Genomic DNA, 21,403 nt, shown 5'->3' on the forward strand with positions numbered 1-21,403 from the left:
TCTCCGTCACTCCTATATCAAGGCTGCCCCCTCAGTCTGTGGTTCCCTGGTGGAATGGGCCGTCTCTTCTCCTGGTAGTGGCGACCGGGGGCCCCCAGTAGGTTCAGTGGAGAGGGTCCTAGGAGCGTGATCCCCATTTAGCTGTGGTGGGTCTCCCGGAGAGCCAGGGGGGGGCGCGCGGTAGCGTATGTCTCGCCACTCAGGCACCCCTCGCCGTGTCGCAGTGTGCCTCCTCCTGGGGCCTCTGTAGTGTGGGCAGTGTCGCAGGCCCGATCCCTTCAGGGCATTTATCCGGAGCTCCTCAATGAATGCCCCCCCCCCTTTGCGCAGCACGGCCTCCCTGTCTGGTCATGTATCCCGCCTGCAGGTCTCGTCCGGCGGGGCCCTCAGCCAGTTTTGCACTCATGGGGGGGGGTCGATGTTATGTTATGTTATGTTACTTTATTTCTTTTATAGCGCACGGCAACTCCAGAGGAGCATCCCGGCGCTTTGGCAAAGAAAGGAACAGCATAAAAAGCAACCACACAACAGTAAAAGAAATAAAAGGACTATTTCCTAAAAAGCCATGTCTTCAAGTCCTTTCTAAAAGCAAGAAGACAGGGGGCCGATCTCAGGGACAATGGTAGTTCGTTCCATGCCTTAGGTGTCAAATAGCGGAAAGATCGACCTCCCAAACGTGCACGACGAATTGCAGGGACAGTCAGCAAAGACAGACCCGATGATCTGAGAGTCCTGCTTGGCACATACCGGGAAAATCGTTTCCCAAGATATTTGGGGCCCATACCATGTATGGCCTTAAAGGCCACAGTCAGGCATTTAAAAAGGACTCGCTTGGAGATAGGTAGCCAATGAAGGGTGTTCAATAAGGCAGTGGCGCCAGCTCTCCTCGGGAGTCCAAAGATGGCACGGGCTGCCGAATTTTGGACCACTTGCAAACGGGTCATGAGATATTTCGGTAGACCCAAAAAAAGAGCGTTTGCGTAGTCCAGTCGCGACCCGATTAGTGCCTGAACGACTGTCTTCCTGTGGTTGAGTGACAGTAGAGGAAGAAATTTCCTCAGCATCCGTAAGATGCCGAAGCATTTCCCAACAATGGACGAGATGTGAGGTCCAAAGGATAAGTCACAATCTACTATCACTCCCAAATTCTTGGCCTTGACAGCAACCTTATCAGGAGGAAACATATCCTGTGGCCACCAGGATTTCCAGTCTTGTTCCGGTGCGCAGCCGAAGAAGAGCAACTCTGACTTATCAGAGTCGCATTTTAAGCCATGATCTCTAAACCACTCAAACACCGCATCCAGGCAATCCCTGATCTTTGTGGCATCAAACGACCCACCCCTGTCACATGTGAACAGGAGTTGGGTGTCATCGGCATAAGACACGATCTGGGCGCCAAGGGATTCCGCGACTTCCGCCAGAGGGGCCATAAAGATGTTAAACAGCATAGGGCTGAGAATGGAACCCTGCGGGACTCCCACCTCTAGCGGAGCCATATCAGCGGAAAAAGGAGGCGCCCAGATCGTTTGTCGGCGGTCGGCCAGAAATGATTTTAGCCATTTCCACGAAGGCCACACTCCCAGAGTCTTACAAGGAGGGCATCATGAGGAACGGTGTCGAAAGCCGCCGACAAGTCAAGCATGACTAACACGGCTTTTCCCCCCAGGTCGAGTACTTCCCTGATGGCATCAGTGACCTCCAGCAGAGCCGACTCCGTGCTAAAATTAGCACGGAAGCCGGACTGCGAAGTGTGCAACAGGTCGTTTCCTTCGATGAAACTGGAAATTATCCTGTGCACATAACGCTCGGCCACTTTAGCCAGAGCAGGGAGAAGGGAGATTGGCCTGTAGTTGGCATGTATCAGGGGGTCCAAGGTGGGTTTTTTGAGCAGTGGTAGAATCACCTCCCCTGAGGCACCTCCCCTGTCGACAAAGATGTATTCAGCAGGGGGTTCACCAAGATGTTAATGGCGGAGGCCACTTTCCCCAAGCATTTAGCCGGACATGGATCTAATGGAGAGCCGGATTTCAGGCTGGACAAGAGCTCCAGAGATGTACTAAGATCCATAGAAGGTAATACAGTGAGGAAAGGGCCATGGTCTTCCACAGAACATGGTAGCGTTAGATGGCTCAGATCAGATTGCGCACTAGAGAGAGAGGCCTGGATGGCTGTAATCTTACTGACAAAGAAGGTGGCAAGTTGTTGTATCCACGCATCAGTATGAATGTGGTTGGAGGTGCAGACCGCAGGAGAAATAAAATCCTGGACCACTTTGAAAATTTCTTTGCAGACATTGTCAGCCTCATCAATGCGATGTTCAAAATAGGCCTTTTTTTCGTCCCAGATAGAATGATGATAGGCTTTAATGGCTGCCCGAAATTTCAGTTTCTCAATTGGGTCATAAGCCCGCCTCCAGGCCCTCTCAGCCCTTTTACACTCCTGACGTTGTATCCTCAACCGAGGGGAGAACCATGGGGCAGACGCCCTACACTCTCCCGGTTTAGCTCTTTTTTTGGGAATTAAGGACTCAAGTCTTGCTAAGAGCCAATTGTGTAGGAGAACAAGATTCTCCTCCAAACTTCCCAAAAGAGGACAGGGAAAGGAGATGAGAGCCTCGGACAGCATGTCCACAGAGAGTAGATGGAACGGGCGTGAAGTTCGCGTGGCCACATTTTCTCTCTCCCGAACAAGGGCAGTGACAGGCAAAGAAAAGGAGATTAGGAAGTGATCCGACCAAAGTACTGGCTGAATGGTGCAGACCGAAATGGGTCTCGTTGAGAATACCTGGTCTAGGGTATGTCCTTTGTTATGTGTAGGGCCTATCACAAAAGGAGATAAACCCAACGAAGCCGTGGTATCGATAAATTTTGTAGTGTCGGGGTCACAGCTATTGTCCATATGGACATTGAAATCTCCAAGAAGAATGCAGTGATCCGACCTGAGACAGGGGACGGCGAGTGCTTCCTGCAATTCATCAAAGAAGGGTCCTACTGATCCAGGGGTTCTATATACAAGTATCCCAGTGCAGGCCTGGAGGGGGGAGAGATGTAAGGTGAAACCAAGTGCTTCACATCCCTGCAAATTCTCCACCGGAAAGGTAGAGCAGGAAATACTCTTATCCACAATAAGAGCAACTCCACCACCTCTGCCCGATGTTCTATCCCTCCTATAGATGATATAATTCGGGGGGATGGCATTTGCCAGATCTGGTGCAGAGAAATCACCCAACCAGGTCTCGGTCAAAAACAAACACGTGATGTTAGAATTATACAATAAATTCCAAATGTCAGTAGAGTGGCGGTTCACTGACCTGGTGTTAAGGAGGAGACACTGAAAGGGGACCAATGTGGTGACGTGCCCGGTTGCAACTACAGCCGGGAAACGCCATGCACATGACGGACAGCCTTTCCTTAGTTTACTACCACCACGGAAGATATGGGAGCAATTTCCTCGAGGGAGGCGTAAAGCGATAAGATCCGCTGAAGAATAAGTCAGCATACTTAAAAGGTTAAAAACAGCTATGGCCGCGATAATACAGACCACGAGACAGGCCCCTTGAAACCGTCCAGCCCCGTCCGCCTCCGGGACGCTGACTGGCGCAGACGGGCTGGACTCTGGCGTGACTCCGGCGCTGAGGAGGCGCCCCCGCTGCGCGATCCCGCTGCGCTCGCTAGGGAGCTTTATGTAGGCTGACATCCGCTACCCACAGAGCGCTAGTCCGCTCGAAATCCCCGCCCCTCTGATGGCCAAACACCACTCAAAGATGGCGGCCGATGATGTAGCCACCCCGGGACCCGGACCCGCTACAGCAGCGGTGGTCTTACGATTATAATGCAGGTAAGAGGGAGAGATAGCACCCAAGTTAAAAACAGGGGATAAAAATAATAAGGAAACAAAATGATGAACAGGTCAATTTAAAATACAGCGCGATGGAAAGCGCGAAGTGCGAAGCGCTATGCAGAGCAATCCTTTACCTTAGTGAGGGAGAGCCAAAGACCGGTCGCCTTATGTAGGCTGACATCCGCTACCCACAGAGCGCTAGTCCGCTCGAAATCCCCGCCCCTCTGATGGCCAAACACCACTCAAAGATGGCGGCCGATGATGTAGCCACCCCGGGACCCGGACCCGCTACAGCAGCGGTGGTCTTACGATTATAATGCAGGTAAGAGGGAGAGATAGCACCCAAGTTAAAAACAGGGGATAAAAATAATAAGGAAACAAAATGATGAACAGGTCAATTTAAAATACAGCGCGATGGAAAGCGCGAAGTGCGAAGCGCTATGCAGAGCAATCCTTTACCTTAGTGAGGTAAAGGATTCGTTCGATGGAACGGCGGGCGCTCACTCACTGTCCGCCGCCTCTCAGCCGGTTCCCCGGTTGCAGCCGGTCCCCGTCTCAGGCCGTAGCGCGCTCTCTGAGGGTAGGGCGCAGCCGCGCGGTCAGGCCAGGCACTCAGCTCCGTGGGGGGTCCTCCCCGGTAACTCTCGGGCCGTTACACTTCTTGTCTTCCCCGGGATCGGGGAGCGTCGTACCCTGTGCCGCGGCGGGACCCTCCGCCGCACACACGCGGCCTCCTCAATCTCCTCACCCGGTGACTTTAAATAGGGAAAGCTGCATGCACACAGAATAGGACAGCTGGGAAGAGTTAAAAGTCAGTTATATATTTAGAAGCCTGGCAGGGCTACCAGAGCAAGGTCTGCTTTGACATTTTGACATCTGAAACTTTTTGAAAGACAAGATGGCAGCGCAGGGAAAGAAGGAGGAGTTGTGCTTAAGCAAGTTTTTATGCACTCATATGAATATACCACAATACAATTGTATATGTGAGCTTGGCCATATATACAGCACTAATGCTTTTAGTTTGGCGCTTACTAGGTCTGAGCCAATGGGATTTAGTTTGAATTCATTCGCCCTCATATTTGACTTGTACATTTGCTAAAAGAATTGGGGTTTGGGTATTCATATTCTTTACCCCCTCAGTACTATTTACCTTCTATAACTTTGTTTATGCCTAGTTGCTACAAATAGGGGTTGATAGTGTTGACAGAAGTGAAACCTTTTTCATGTTTCCTACTGTCAAAATGGGGGAAGGAGGCTAGCTCCTTAACAAATTAAGGCTAGGTAAAATGTATGTTGCTCTCTCCTTTTCTGATTTTTTTTTTAGCGAAAGACGGGGTCACAAATCAGAAAGGAGAAATCGTGGATCATGCCCAGCTGAGAGTCACAGACCGACCAGAACGGCGAGGAGGCTTTGCTTGAGGTGACCCCTTTTGAAACAAGGGTTGCTTCCGAGATCCTAGCATCAGGCCTCTGAATCCTGGTCCCAAAGTGAATACAAGTTTGCTCCTTTGTTTGTTGGTCAAGAGATACCTGGGTACACTGGAAGCAATGTGTGACCCCAATGAATGAGCAGTGCGCCAGCAGAGCAATACAGGAGTTAGGGAAGGACTTGAGATTAGGGTACAGGTGCTGTGTCTCTGGTGCCTGTTAGATTGAAGTGAAGAAAACTGGTGCACTGCCTGAGACACTGGACAGGATCACTAAGAGCATTTGCCTGGTGGGTGGCTGCCCTATCCTGAAAGAAGAGACTTTTTTTCCTTGAAACTGGGCGGTGATTCTTGAGTTGCGAGTTGTGCAGCTCCACCGTGGAAACAACAAGAGCCTGCCTGTGAGGCTCAAATGGACACAGGGAGAAGACTCCCCTCTGGCTTGGTTGTACAGCAGCTTCAATTTCCCCAAGGACTTCTTCTTTTTCTTGTTAATAATGTATCCCTTTAGTCGTCCCATTTTTGAGGAGGCGCAGCCCTTTGCATCTCTTTGTTCTAATTCTTATGGCCCTGTGTGGTCCTCCTGGTCCCAGATATGATTGATGTTCTAGCCCTCATAAATGGAAAATGTAACAGTCAATTGGAAAATGTTTTTATTAGAGATGTCCTGTTAGCTATTTTAAAATGGATGGTCACTGCAATGCATAGGAGCCCTGAAAATGTTTATTAGATGATTTTAGGATTTGCTTTTGCTTAGGACTAAAAAAATGATAATTCTATTTGTAATAGTGGTCATTACTTTCTCCTACTGTCTGAATGTTAATTATGACCTAATGCTTCGTTCCCTTTGTATTCCTGCTTATACTTTATATATACCTGCTTAATGAAATGTTTAGAATGGAAAATGCCCACCTAGCAATGAATTAGGATATTGATACATTTATGAAAATTAATGTGCAAATATTTTCTATGGTCCTACTGGATCACAGGAATGTCTTTAGCTCATGCTAAAAGGACTATCTGTTAAATATTGCAGGGTTTTGTTAGCATGAGCTGTAAGCCATTTTGTATTTCTGGCAGCCATCTTGTTTGCCATGTGCTGCCACGTGCTCGCCATGTGCTCTGTCCTCCCTCAGTGTTGACTGCTCTTGTAATCTGCCTAGAAACGAACTATATTTTGCATCTTCCACCTTCGCACATGCTCAGAAGGGCCTAGCTAGTAGAATGCACCTGTTCTTCTTGTAGAACTGACAGGCTATTTTTGCTGCTGTATGGAGAAGTAACTCTCCTCCCACTTTGTTGAGCAAGCAGATCTTGCATGCCCATCTTAGGCATTTTTCATGCTTACATGAGCCAGGACTGCCCCTTGGTCTTATGCTGACTATGTAACCCTAAGCATATATAAGGCCTCTGTTTTCTGTACTCCTCAGACTGCCTCATTCAGTTGCTAAGACTTCTGTGTGACATAGTCTCCCTCATTTGAGGTTAATAAAGATGTTCTTTTTATATTTCAGCTTCTGTGCCAATTTCTTCTTTGTTGGTTTAAAAGGACCAAGTATCAGTGAGACCCCTGAGAAGGTTTCTATTTTCCACAGTGCCAGGACATCTTCCTGGTATTGTAGCACTTGGCTTGATCTCTGAACACCGGGGCACATGAACTCAGTCACCAATGCGTCACGGATCATGAATTATGTTTACACCAAGAGGTGGCACAAGGTCTCTTCCTAAAATGGGCAGCAAGTTGGCTTGATCTATCCACCATATAGAGAACGCACAATGTTAGTGATTTTGCACTTTGGAGTTTCAAAAGCATCTCTCACTCTGAGACAAGATTCACGTAGACTGGAACTCCAGACTCCTGGCTTCCTTTCACCCATGCCATTTCTGCTTTTGGGTCTCAGGAACATCAGGTCTGAATGGGCCCAAGTCATCCTAGTGAATCCAATTGGGCATCAAGAATATGGTATACAAAACTTCTGTGCAGGAGTATCCGTCCTCCATTGCGGCTGCCCTTTCAGGAGTATCTCCTGTCGTAGCTGCAGGGCAGGGACCTGCACCCAAACCTAAGCAGTGACAACATGCATGCCTGGAGATTGAGCAGCAACAGTTGAGAGTTTTTGAAGTTTTTGACCTCCCTCTCGAGGTCTGTGATATTAGCCTGGCATCCCTCAGCTAAGACTGTATATGCTTGCCATTGGGACAAATTTGTGGCTTGGTACTCGTCACAACAAGTGGATCCCCTTTCTCCTGCTGCTGTTTGTATTGTCTTTAGCCCGGTAAAAGCCTTGCCCTGTGCACTGTTGAGGATTACTTTTCAGCTATTTAAGTTTTTCTGTGGTTGCCAGATCAACCCACCCTGTTCACATCACTGGGTGTGATGCATTATCTCAAAGGTGTACAACATATATTCCTACTCTTTTGTGGTGCCCAAATGGGAACTCAATGTAATTTCGACATATCACACATATTTTCCTTTTGAGCCCTTGCACATCTGCCCTCTGATGTTGCTGGCAATCAAGACAGTTTACCTAATGGCCATCATGTCAGTCTGGGTCAGTGAGTTTCAAGCTCTTGTTGATTCACCCTCTGCACACCAGCTTTTACCTGGACAAACTGGCTCTTCTGACACATGCCTCCTTTCTGCTGAAGGTGGTCACTCCATTTAATGTAGGCCAGAGCTTCACGCTGCCAACATTTTTCACCCCAATTTTCACCCCAGCTAGGGTTCAGGAGGAGGAGAGACTCCACCGCCTGAACCCTAAGAGAGCTCTCTCTTTCTAGATTGATCACACCAAAGAACATAGGGTGGACAAACTGCTCTTCATTGGGTACACTAAAGCGAAAAAGTACCGGGCTTTGCAAAAATGGAGCATCTCTTAATGGATTATACTCTGTATCAAGATCTGCTACACATTCTCTGAAAAGCAGCCTCCTCAGGGCTTGCTAGCAAATTCCACGAAGGCCGCTACTACTGTGTTAGTACATGAGGTACCTGTCCTGGACATCTGCCAAGCTGCCATGTGGGCGTAACTCCACATGTTGTGATGCACTACTGCTTGGACTGTCAGGTCCGTTAAGGTGGGCACTTCACCCTTCGGTCCTTCAGGACATTTTGGCTCAGCTAGTTCAGAAACCCACCTTCTGGGAGGTATTGCTTTGGTATTTATTATAAGCTGAGAAATCTGCAGATGGAAGTCTCAATCAGAAGAACAAGTTACTTACCTTTGGTGATGCTTTTTCTGGTAGAGAGTATACCCGCAGATTCCTCACCGACCCTCCCATCCTCCCCAGTCTGGGCTCATCACTTAAAAGATCCCAATAGCTGCTCACACCAGGCAAACATTTATTTTGACATAGCTCTGTGTTTTTGGCGTGGAAATAGTCCTGAAAGAAGCTCTTTTCATAGCGTAGGAGAGGCGCAGATAATGGGCACCGTAACGTCACTTCTGATGCAGACGTCAATGCAGAACTGATCAACCCCACCTACCAGAAGGCAGAGGTACTGCTCAAGACTTTCTGTATCTAGTCTGATGCCTGGGGAATATTCTTAGGGGAGTAATCTGCAGTTAGATAGTCTATACAGAAAAAGCAAATTGTTCATCATGTTAATCAACGTGGGCTTTTAAAACAAAAAAAAAAATAAGTATATATAGCTAGAAAGGGAGGTCTTTGGTTCTCCGCCATTCGGCCATTGGCGTTCGTGTTTTCTATTGCTATGCTGTTGCTTGCCATTTCTTGTCCATCAATCCGGTGGCATGTAGAGGATGGTTACATTGTCCCATTTCTATTGTTTTTTTACGTTTTTTTGACTTGATATCAATTTGTCCTTTTGGTAGACTGCAGGTTCTGCATGATCTTTATTTTGCGATGAAGAGCCATAGTTTGTTTTTGAATATATGTTGCCTGCAGTATCCTTTAGCTTTTGTGTACAACCTTATGTCAACAGTTATTTATTTATTTTTAAGGCACTCAAAGAAATAAATAAAGCGAGAGTGAATGGGCTTGGGTTAACCTACATCGGCCAATCACTTTCTGTTATTTTCCATTCTTTCCATAATGAGAGAGTCTCTCAAACCCAACCGTCAAAATATAAAAATATTTTTTACCTTTAACATCTCTTAAACTACTTCATTGATCTATACCAAATTGCAAAAAGCAGGCTTTCTGGACCAAGATTTAGCTCCCTGCCAAATTTGGTGATATTGGATTTTGATGTTTTTGCGGTAGCACTGCTTAAAAAAGTCTATGGAAAATGCATGCAGGTTGTGCCTTGTGAGACCCACTTTTTCTCAGTTCCTGCTTGACAGATCACTCCAAAACTTTCCATGGACAAACTAGGCAAAAAGATAAACTTTTTGAAAGTTTTGTGTTGATTCGTCAAACAATGCCAAAGTTATTAGCAAAATAAAAAAGACCTTGCATATGGAAATGCTCAACTAACTAGAACTGCTCATATATATATATATATATATATATTACCTACTGGCGGTTATAGTTAGGACCTAGTTACAATAGGAAAATCGCAACATTCTATTCCCAATAACTTTGGCGCCGATTGACGAATTGTCGCGAAATATTAAAAACTAATTCTTTGTTGATATCAGCTCCTATGTTGAAAGTTTGGGGGTGGTTCATCAAGGGGGGGCAGAGAAAAAAGGGGGGTCCCTAAACGTGTTTTCTCCATGTTAGTTTTCATAGGAAACTTTAGACAAGGCTACAGGTCGAACAGGTGAACGGAATTACCCCAAATTTGGCATGGAGGAGGGTCTTGGTCTAGAGGGCATGCTTTTGTTTATTCGGTATAAAACCGTTCAGTAGTTTTTGAGAAATATTGAAATATACAGATATCGATATTTGGGAATTCTGCCATCTGATTGGCTGAGGCGTTAGGAGCATGAGCTTGCTGCTGATTGGCTGCGAGTGGTTACAACTAGGAAGTGTTGGCCGCCATTTTGTGATTCCGTTGAAGTGAGTAAGGGGGAAAAAAAGCTGAAAAAAGTGGGAAAGAGGAAGGTAGGAGCTCTGTGAGGTCTGTAGGGTGGTTAGGGTGTGCTGTCGAGGGAGTGTGAAGCGAAGTATTTACCCCTACCGGTGTGAGAGTGAGATGGTGCAGAGGTGAGGTGCCGGTACACTCCGGGATGAAAGTGTGCGTATAAACCGTGAGCTGACTGCTGTAATCTGATGTGCTCTGGGTGCTGTAGCATACTGGCCGAAGCAAAGTATTTACCCGTACCGGTGTGAGAGTGAGATGGTGCAGAGGTGAGGTACCGTTAAACTCGGGGGTGAAACAGTACGCCTAAACTGTGAGCTGAGTGCTGTAAACTGATCTGCTCTGAGCGGTGTAGCATACTGGCTGTTGTAGCATATGTGTGCAGGTGGTGTTAGTATGCGTTTAGAGTATAGCATGAGTGGGAAGCAAAGTACTCACTGAAGACTCTGGGATGAAACTGTGAGTGTAAGTCATGAGTTTATTGCTGTAAAGTGATGTACTGTGGGTGCTGTAGGATACTGGCCGCTGTAGCATACCTGTGTAAGTAGTGTTAGTGTGTGTTTATACTATACAGGGAGTGGGAAGCAAACTAATCACCCCTACCGGTCTGCAGACGCTAATGAAGTGTTTTAGGAAGCAGGAATAAAGAAATAATCATGAAGAATATAATGCAGAATGTTGCAATGTCACAGAAGAAAAATGGTGAAATGAGGTGTCTATAAGAAAGTGGCTGTGTGTAATAAAGGCATGGAGTTTGCAAATTATATAGAAAGTGTCTTTATTTAAGTGCCATAATTGGACCCACTGGTGAAAGAGCTAGGGCATCCAGCTGATGCAAAGTTGCACTACTTCTGCTGTATTCAAAGGTAAGCTCCTGCATCATTGAATTGTATATTACACGTTACAGTTGCATGTGACATAAGCAATAGCTATTACACTTGAATGACTCTCCATTCTGAAAGGAAAATAACGGTAGGATACGATTACCACATGTATGCTTTAAGAAAAGAAAGAAATAAAAAAGAAATTACAAAAATGTAATCATCAAACTTTTTAGATACCTTGGCAGTGCTTTTTTGTAACAGAAAATTATCAACAAAATATGTTTGTAGGGCATACATGAATAAGTGTATTGTCTTAACACAACACTATACTAATTATATTATCTACTGCATCATGTTCTAGAATATGGTCATTGTGCTGCTCAGGGAAATGTGTAAAGTAAAACCTTGAATGCCGCCTCACTGCTAAGCTATTTCAATTATAAAACAAAATAAATAAATCTAGGCTCTGGGTCAATGTGTCGAAGTATATCCTTGGTAAGAGACTGTTCTCACTCATTAGGAACGATGTGGCAAGAATATAGGGTTTCCCTTTCCACTGCAGATTAAGGCATACTTAAGAGTCCATTGTCAGACTACAGCCTAGGGGTTTTGTAGTGTTGGATCTTGTAGCATTTTGAGTTCAAATGGCACCCTCGGCACTTCTAAGTGTGTGGAAACCAATTGGCACCCTAATGGTGTCAACGATCAGATCTCCTGTCAAGTGAATTATTTTAATTAGTGCTGTTTAGATTTTCTGGATCTTATAATCTTAAGTATGCATGATTATGACTCCTCAGAGTTCATTTGGGAATGCCACCTGAGACACAACTTTTGGTACTTCCAGAATAGCCTTCTGCATGTAAATGACCCAGTGCATAAAACTATCTCATGGAAAGTATGAATGAGGCACCACCTTGAGACCACCAGGAGATCACAAATGATGTTTCTCCTAGGATGTCCCTCTGCACAAAGGCATCCTAAGCATGTATGACTAACATTTTTCTCCTCAACGCCTACAGGCATTTTCGTTTCAGAAATGTAGTTTATGTATCTATAGACACCGCAGCATATTCATGCAGAAACTGATACCTCTTGTGCCTCATAGCCATGGAAATGTGGTGTGGGTTCTGTATCATTTTTGCATTTACTATCACGTTTTTGTCAAACACAGCATGTCTCCTGAAAGACTTTTCTGAGTGGTAGAAAATGTTCAGGTGTTTAGTTCTATGAATTTAATATTGATTACATGGGTTTGTGTGTTGGTCAAACTTGAATGTTATTTAGTTCACCTACTGTCAATTTGCAATGATACTGTTCTCAGAAATCTAGCAAGTGCATTTGAGAATCAGACTATCTCAGCAGCATGGCCATTAGTATTCCTCACAAAAGTGGGAGACCAACAACTGTATACGATTGTTCATCTGCCAGAGAGATCCAAGCATGTACCTGTTTATCTCCAATCCGATTTTCAAATTTAGTCACTTTTGTATATTTGTGTATGGCAGTGCGTCTCAGACATTTGGGAACCTCGACCACATTTTCTAATTTAATAGGACAACATTTGCATTACTGATAAAACTATAATGCACACAAATAATAATGTGTGGAAGTTGGGTTTCAGTGAATATTTATCAACTCTGTATCACCAAGTAAAGTGTATTGATTTGTTTTGACACTTTTAATATCTTTGTTTCCCACACACTTCAGAATAACAAAAACTATGCTTTAATTTAGCTTGACTAACTGCTCAGTGTGTACAGTTCATTTGCTAAATTCATACAGTAAAAATGTATTTGTTTTTTAGGAAATCACAGAGACCATTTTCAAACTTGAGTTGTATTTTCAAGCAGCGCTGCTGGGTATTATTGTAACAGGAATGCCCCCTTACTTTGCCATGGAAAATGCAGACTGCCATAAGGTATTAGTCCAAAAGCTATGCAATATTTGTTGTTTTACATATTCTGGATTTTGCAGAAATATATCTGTGAGAATATTTATGTTCTTCGACTGTCCGCATGTAATAATGTGCCTTCGAGACATCTGGGCCTTGTGTACTTGTCACTGTGATGCGTAATGACTATAGACCAGGATAGTCCTCAATTTTTGATACTTTTGAGTTCTTAATTTGTCAATGTGTCCTGAATCTTGCTCTCTTGAAAACAAATCGGGCCTAACCAAATGCTTATTTGGTCTAATCATGTGTATAAACATTCCGCTAAAAAGCATCTACATGTGCATCTGTTTTTGGAGCGGAGAAGGTAATGTTGTGACAGATAGACCGGTTTAAAGCTGCTAGACATACGTAATCCTCCTCCCTTTAGGACCTCATAAAAGACCTTGTGACCATTTACATCACACCCAGAGACTGGCATCTTCTTTGTCCCACCACTCACTGTTACAGCACTTATCATGTCTTATGTGAACATCCTGAGTGCACTAAGTGTAACACCAAATGTGGGTCAGAAATCTCTTTGCACAGCATTTCACTGTCACTCTAGGCTATGCCTATACAAATACTCTTAAGTAAAATAAAAATATCCTTCACCACAAAGTTTAAAGACACCTTATGAATGTCTGCCCTTGTCAAAAAGCCTGTAAATGTTCACTTGGGATGTGCACTGGAGATCGAAAGTGCACATACCATTTACATTTTAGCCTTGTTTTTTATCATGTAAATGAAAGGGTATGTTATATTTTTGCCCTCCACTTCTTGGGCCCTCTCTGTGTGGTGGAGCATGCTAAATAGCTTCTCTCTGATTTTCTTATAGAGCGTTTTATTATAATATGTTATACTAATCGAGTTTCAGTCCATGGTATTGATAAGCTAAAAAAAATTCAGTATTTGGTATCGGACGAAATGACATGTATGGTTCATTTTCAGATAAACAAGCATTGTTTGGAGCAATTCTCTTTTCCACTAGTGACAGGCGAGGTGATTGCAGAAAAATAAACTGTATGTTTGAGGCACGTGAGCTGTAGATCACATGCTTTGCATAACCTGACATCTAGTGTTGGGTCCAGATGTTTGCACTATGTTTTTCTTCAAAGAAGTCTTTTCCAGTCACGAGGTAGGTGACTCCACCTGTCGGTGATAGTGTGCATGGGCATAGACTCCATTGTTAGATAGTTTTTTTCCGCCATCAGGTTTGGATGTGAATTGCTGCGCACCGATTCGGCACAGTTTCTCTGGTTCCTATAAACGCGCAATCCACTATCCTCGACGGTATCGTTTTTCGATCGCGTTTCCGAATCTGCGCGTATCGTTTTCACTCAAAGACGTTCGATTGGAAAACTTGTGGAGGTCTGTTGGGCCTACCCGCGCCAGGCTTGCTTGTAGTCGATGGATGGACTTCTATCAAGGTCTTTCCCGGGTGTCGTGCTGTTTCCCCGCACCAACTTGCACGAAGTTTGCAACCTCTGCCTATCCCCGCAACACGACAAAAAAGATTGTGACGCGGGTCGATCGTTTCGATCAAAGAAGATGCTCCGTGACCGTCGGGCTTGACGTCACGAAATGCAGCATCAGGGCGGCTCCGCACCGGACATCTTCAGCAAAGATTCTGATAGGGAAGAACTACACGCTCAAGGAGCCGAAGAAGCAGAACATATCTCCATGTCCGAGGCCGACTCCGACATGGAAGAAGAGGACCAGGTTGCACCGGATCAGTGTACCGTGAGTACAGAAGCCCAATGCCCCAGCAACAGACGACCAAAAAGTCCCCGGTCCTTCCTCTGTCTTTGGGCGAAGGTCGGCACAGAGAAAAAGTTTTGGGCGCCACGCCCTCGGGCCCGGCACCAAAACTCAAGGAAAAGCCTTCCGGCTCGGGCATGTCGTGATAACCATTCGACATTATTAAAGAGTAAATCTTCGGAGCCAAAGGGTTTGGACCCAAAGCTTTCCACCCCAAAAAAGGCAACCAAAGACAAAAAGACTTCATCAAAAGAGCCTCGGTCCGACGTTCCACCTTCGGATCCGAAACAGAAAGAACTGGTAATAAATCCCGACCCTGGACATATCCAAGCCAAATTACCTGGAAAATGGGAAATGGGCCTGCAGGAGGATTACCACATTGCTCTGAAGAAGAGAAATTTGGGTACTAACCCTTCTCCACCTTGCATTCCGCCTCCTCCTTACATTCCGCCCACTGATCCAAACTTACTCATCACACCCATAGATGCACGGCCACCAATATCACCTGACCCACAGGATGAAGGGGATGGGTATTAGGATAGGCCACAGGATACTGACCCCTGGGAAGATTGACACTGACCCAAACATGGATAATTACCCTGATTTATATCCGTCCAGACGTTCACCACCCAACGACAATATAGGATACATTGATCTACTTAACAGGGCTGCTCATTATCATGGGGTGGAGCTGCATAAGGAGGCTTTAGAAGGGGATTTCTTATTCAAAATCCTAGGTTCCTCTCAGAGCTACTCATACACTGCCAATGCTTAAAGGGTAGCTTGAGCATACAGATTAGATCTTCAAAGATCCTGTGAGGGCAAGAATCATTACACCCAGGGTGAAAAAAATATAAACCTGCACCTACTGACCCCACCTACATCAAGGGTCAGCTGCCTTTGGACTCTCTTGTGGTTTTCAACGCTCGCAAGAGAACTAACTCACAGACCACAGGTGAGGCCCCTCGTCCTGATGAGTCTAAATTAATTGATGCCTGGGGAAAAAGGATTGCTAATGCTCAAGCTTTGCTAGCTCGATATGATAGGCCTCATTATGGTGAGAAGCTCGTGCAGTTTCTACCTGATGAGCATAAATCAAAGTCGAATTACCTTATTCAGGAGGGCAAACTAATCACAAACACCTCCATCAGGTGTGCATGAGACGCAGCAGACACAGGAGCCCGGGCAGTAAACGCCAGCGTACTGCTACGCGGGCACGCTTGATTGAGAGTTTCATGATTCAACCCTGAAGTGCAAGCCTCTATTCTCAACCAAACATTTGACAAAGAACACCTCTTTGATCCAGCAGTTGACACTGTACTGGAAAAAATGAAAAAAAGACACCGTGGTCGGCAAGTCCATGGGCGCTTTGCAGTTACCTTCAAATAGGGGATTCTCTAGTCTCTCCTTTTACAGGGATGTCTCCTAAAATATATCCACAGAGAATCCCTCCTACTCTTACAAGGGCAACAACCAATCGCCCTCATCAAGAGGCTATTTTAGAGGTGGGTTTAGAGGAAACAACGGTAAGAGAAGAGGCAGAGGCAATGCAACACGCACTTCCCCCTCAAAAAACAAGCAGTGACTTCCTTCCGCTACCTCCCGATCACTCCACTCCTCTCAGGGACGTCTCTCCCAATTTCTACCTGTCTGGAATACAATCACCACAGACAAATGGGTTCTACAAATTATACAATATGGTTACTGCCTGAAACTTACAGACACTCCCCCAAACATTCTTCCAAGATCACACACAGTGTCACAAGAAAATCTCACCCTTCTCAATCAAGAAGTTCCATCTCTTTCAGAGAAAGTAGCTATAGCACCAGTGCTGTTTTAATATCAAGGGGCCGGTGCATACTCCCTGTAGTTCCTAATTTCCAAGAAGGACGACTCTCTGAGGCCTATACTAGACCTTAGAGAACTAAATCTATACATTCAGTCGGACCATTTTCATATGCTGACACTCCAACAAGTGCTCCCGCTCCTTCAGCAAGGTGACTTTCTGTCCACTCTGGCCTTAAAGGGCGTCTATTTCTATATCCCAATACACCCTGCTCCCCGCAAATACCTCCGATTCGTGGTAGCAGGTCAGCATTATCAATTCAAGGTGCTCCCATTCAGAATAACTACCGCACCCAGGGTTTTCATCAAATGCCTGGCAGTAGTCGGAGCTCATCTACGAAGACAACACATTCACGTCTTCCCATACTGCTCATAAAAGCCAGCTCGCAACAGAGCTGTCTACGTCACTCTCACAAAACAGTGCAGTTGCTCCACGATCTTGGATTCACAGTGAAACTGTCCAAGTCCCATCTCCAACCATCCTACACACAAGCGTATTTGGGAGCCACTATAGATACACAAAAGGCTCTGGCCTACCCCAATCCGGCCAGAGTCCACAATATGCAGACTCTACTCTCTTAGTTTCAGCCTCAACACTCATTGCCAGCTCGAGTGTTCATGCAGTTATTAGGAATTATGGTGTCTTGCATCCTAATAGTCCCCTATGCAAGACTTAAAATGCTTTCCCTGCAGCAATGCTTAGCACGTCAGTGGAACCAGGCTCAGGGTCTGTTATCAGATCTAGTGTTGGTGGACTGCCGCACCCATTGCTCTCTGCAGTGGTGGAATAAACAAAACCTTTCAAAAGGGCACCCCTTCATCGGCCTGGTTCCACAGATAGCGCTAACAGAAGACGCATTGCTTGCTGGTTGGGGAGCTCATCTCCGTACGCACACAATTCAGGGCATGAAAAGCTTGCAGCAAAAGTAGCTTCACATAAATCATCTAGAGCTGCTAGCGATTTTTCTAGCACACAAAGCATTTCAAGTTCATCTAGTAGTCAAAGCTGTCCTGATTCGTACAGACAACATGACAGCAATGTACTACAACCAAAAACAGGTGGGGGGGGGCACTCTCTCCAGCTGTCACAACTAGCACAGACCATCTGGAGATATCTCCTCGCAGAACACTTTACAGGAGTAAACAATCAGATTGCAGATCTGCTCAGTCGTCAAAGAGAACAGATCCACGAATGGGAACTACACCCTCAAGTTCTCCTCCCATTCTTTCAGATGTGGACTTTCCAGACATAGATCTGTTCGCCACAAACCTAAACGCAAACTGCCCAAGCTTCACACCTGTTGGACTTGGCCCTTTTTGCAGGGTCATCCCTGAACTTGTTGCCTTCCTCCTGTATTTTTTCTGACCTGTTGTTTGCTGTTTTATGACTCTGGGCACTTTACCACTGTTGATCAGTGCTAAAGTGCATATGCTCTCCCTATGGTAAATTGATGTATGGATTAGTGACTCCATGAGTGTGCCCATGGCTTGCAAACCAAATGCTGCTGGTTGGCGTGCAGCACTGGTTGTGCCACCCACAGAAGCAGCCTGTAAAAGTGTCTCAGGTCTGCCATTGCAGATCCTGTGTGCAGTCTGGTACTGCCAAGTTGACTGGGCAAGTGCACCCCCTTGCCAGTCCCTAAACCTTCCCTTTTTACTGCATATTAGTCGCCCCTATGATAGACCTGAGGGCAGGGTGCATTGTAGTTAAAAGCTAGGACAAGCCCTGATGTGGGTGGCATGTCCTAATAGTGAATTACAGCCATTTTCGTTTTTCACTATTGCAAGGCTACCTGTTACCCATGTGGAACAGGTAGCCTTGCAATAGGCCAGAATGGGCAGTTTGATTATTACATCTTATAATCCTAACTGACTCGGGGAACTAGGTAGACATTTGAGTTTAGTGTTCCTGAACTCATAATGATAAAATACAACTTTTAGTGAAGTTGGTTTTAACATTTTGTGTTTGAAAATACCACTTTTAGAAATAAGGTATTTTCTTGCCTAACCATCCAAGCCTGCCTCTGCTAGGTTGTGTATTCCTTGACTAGAGTTTGAGTGACAGAGGCTGGGGGACTCCAGGAGACAGAGTGAGTCAGCACAGGGCTGAATATAGAGATCTGCAAGCAGATGGGAGGGAGGAGTTGCACATGTGACCTGAATAGGGCTGTGTGTTCCCTCCACAATGCTGGCTCCACCTCCTGTGATGCGTCTGATTTTCCTGGCCTGCACTGTGAAAGGAAAGAAGGAGTCTTGTCAACAAAGTGCTCCAGGGCTGACCAGAACTGGTTTGGACTTGGCAAAGGCCTCTCTGCCTTCAGAGAACAGAGGAAAAATGAGTATAAAAGAGGGGACCCAGAACTTTAGATTACTTTTGGGAAACAAGAAGAAACCTTTGCTGAGGAGAAGAACCAGAGAGACTGAGTAGAGACTATCCCTAAGCATGATGGATTGGCCTGCAGTGGTTGCCTGACTGCCAAAGAGAGGAGAAAGAACTTTGTGCTACTTTCATTCAACTTAAGAAGTATCTCCAAGGGCTTGAGATAGAGCTTCACTCCTGCTGAAGTCTCATGGACAACAGACTTCACCCACCAGCTCCCCAAGAGTTCTTTGTAAGTGCATGCAGTTGTGTTGGGCTTTCTGAAGGACTGCGTGTCGCAAGGAGCTAGAAGCGCGACTCACGAAGAAGCATGTCGCCGCTGCTGCCACTGTTGCTTCGCAACGCAGAAGCGCCTCACATCGCCGGAGAAGAGGCTCGACGTCGCACCCGACGCATCATCAGAGAAGCATGTCGCTGCCGCTGTCCTCGCATCCCTGGGAAAGCGTGTCGCCGCGTCAGTTGTCGCATCGTTGCGGAAGCGCCTCACATCACCGGAGAAGAGTATCGATGTTGCATGAGACGCCGCCGTATCACCGGGAAGCGTGTTGCAGCTCAGAAGAATCGTTGAGTCACCGCATGGCCGTCGGGCGTGGACGCATTGTATCGCATCAAGAAGAAGACGCCATTTTGTTTAATTGCACCGGATCTTCATCGCATCACGGCGCTGCTGGTCGCATCGCCACGGAAGCGCAGTAAGAAACAGATGCATCACCTCCCCATGCCGAGAAGAACCGACGCATCCCCTACGCTTCAGTAGGGACCCGACGCATCACCGTTCTTGCGTGTAAGGAACCGGCATATCATCTTCCCTGCAATACTTTTGTTGTATAGCGTTACGCATCCAAAGGTACATTGAACTCAAAGTGTCGCATTTTACATATTAAGAGAACTAAGCTAATTCTACCAATTTTTAACGTACAGTATTGTGGATTTTTGACGTTTGTGGTCTTGTGTTGAGTCTATATGAAAATTGTTATTTTTATACTACCACTTGTGTGGTGTCCATCTGTAGTGTTGTCACTGGGTTACTGTATGTGTTCACAAATGCTTTACAAACTGCCTCTGAGATAAGCCTGTCTGCTCGTGCCAAGCTACCAAGGGGGTGAGCAGGGGTTATTTTAGGAGTGTAGCCCCCTACCTTGACTAGACACAAGGGTCCCTATTTGGTCAAAGGTACCTACCTCTGCCAACTAGAGACCAGAGGCAATGCACTATGGATGAATTGGTGATGGATATTTGCCTATGTTTTTCCGCCTCTCCCACTCATTCCTTTAGTTGTTCGGAAACTCAGACAAGCATCCCTGACACTAATCCTAATTGCTCCCACATGGGCCCGTCAACCCTGGTTCACAACCCTGTTGGAGCTCTCAGTAGTTCCTCACCAAAAACTGCATATCACACCCTCACACAGAGCCGTGAAGAGATAATGCATCCAGATCCCAGTCATCTCAACATTGCGATCTGGCACCTGAAATCGATAGTCAAGTGCATTCAAACATGCTATGCAAAAGCAAAACGAACATTAACAATTCCCCCTAGAGCGCACTCCACACGTAAACTAGGGGCTTCTGTGGCATTCTTAGCAAATATACCCATAGATTACATCTGCAAAGCTGCAACATGGTCTACACCTCACACATTCACAAAACACTATTGTGTAGGTGTGTTAGTAAGACAGCAAGCTAGTGTTGGCCAAGCAGTTTTACATACACTATTTCAGACGATTGCAACAGCTACAGGTTAGCCACCGCTTTGGGAGATAACTGCCATATAGTCTATGCAAAGCATGTGATCTACAGCTCACATGCCTCGAACCGAAAATGCTACTTACCCTGTATGCATCTGTTCTTGGCATGTAGAGTTTTAGATTCACATGCGCCCACCCGCCTCCCTGGGTACCTATACCTGTTGCAGTGACATCTTACTTAGATACATATATACATGGACATCTCTTTCTACTACTCCCACTAACTCCATTATCACCCTCTGCGGGAAAACAATCTGACAATGAAGTTGATGTCCATGTGCACTTTAACCGAAAGGAGGAGTCACCTACCTCGTGACTGGAAAAGACTTATTCGAAGAAAACCAAAGTGCAAACATCCGGACCCAACCCTAGATGGCAGGCTATGCAAAGCATGTTAATCTACAGCTCTACATGCCAAGAACAGATGCATACTGGGTAAGTAGCATTTTCCTTATTGATTTGTGCAAATGCAGATCAATAAATACAAAGGAATTTCAGCATTCTGAACAATGCATGTCTGAAACTCAGTGAAATTAAGAGTACAAATGAAATACATTGTGTATATATTAATACATTTCTAATGAATTGTAAACACAGAAAAGAAACAGAACGCAAGAAGAAATGTTTTTTTTGTTTTCATTACTTTAATTATATGATGC

At 45.6% G+C, this 21,403-nt stretch overlaps 1 protein-coding gene across 2 annotated transcripts in view; it reads left to right on the forward strand.

The window, feature by feature from the left end:
• Positions 1-21,403, forward strand: part of ABCA5 (ATP binding cassette subfamily A member 5) — a 1,464,780-nt gene that overhangs the window by 791,187 nt on the left and 652,190 nt on the right. For both annotated transcript variants that reach the window (XM_078654285.1, XM_078654286.1), the window contains exon 23: positions 12,886-12,999. In XM_078654285.1, coding sequence (XP_078510411.1) covers positions 12,886-12,999 — 114 coding nt within the window. The remainder of the gene's footprint in view (positions 1-12,885; positions 13,000-21,403) is intronic.

Source organism: Lissotriton helveticus, chromosome 7, assembly GCF_964261635.1.
Source record: "Lissotriton helveticus chromosome 7, aLisHel1.1, whole genome shotgun sequence".
NCBI classification, from domain to species: domain Eukaryota; kingdom Metazoa; phylum Chordata; class Amphibia; order Caudata; family Salamandridae; genus Lissotriton; species Lissotriton helveticus.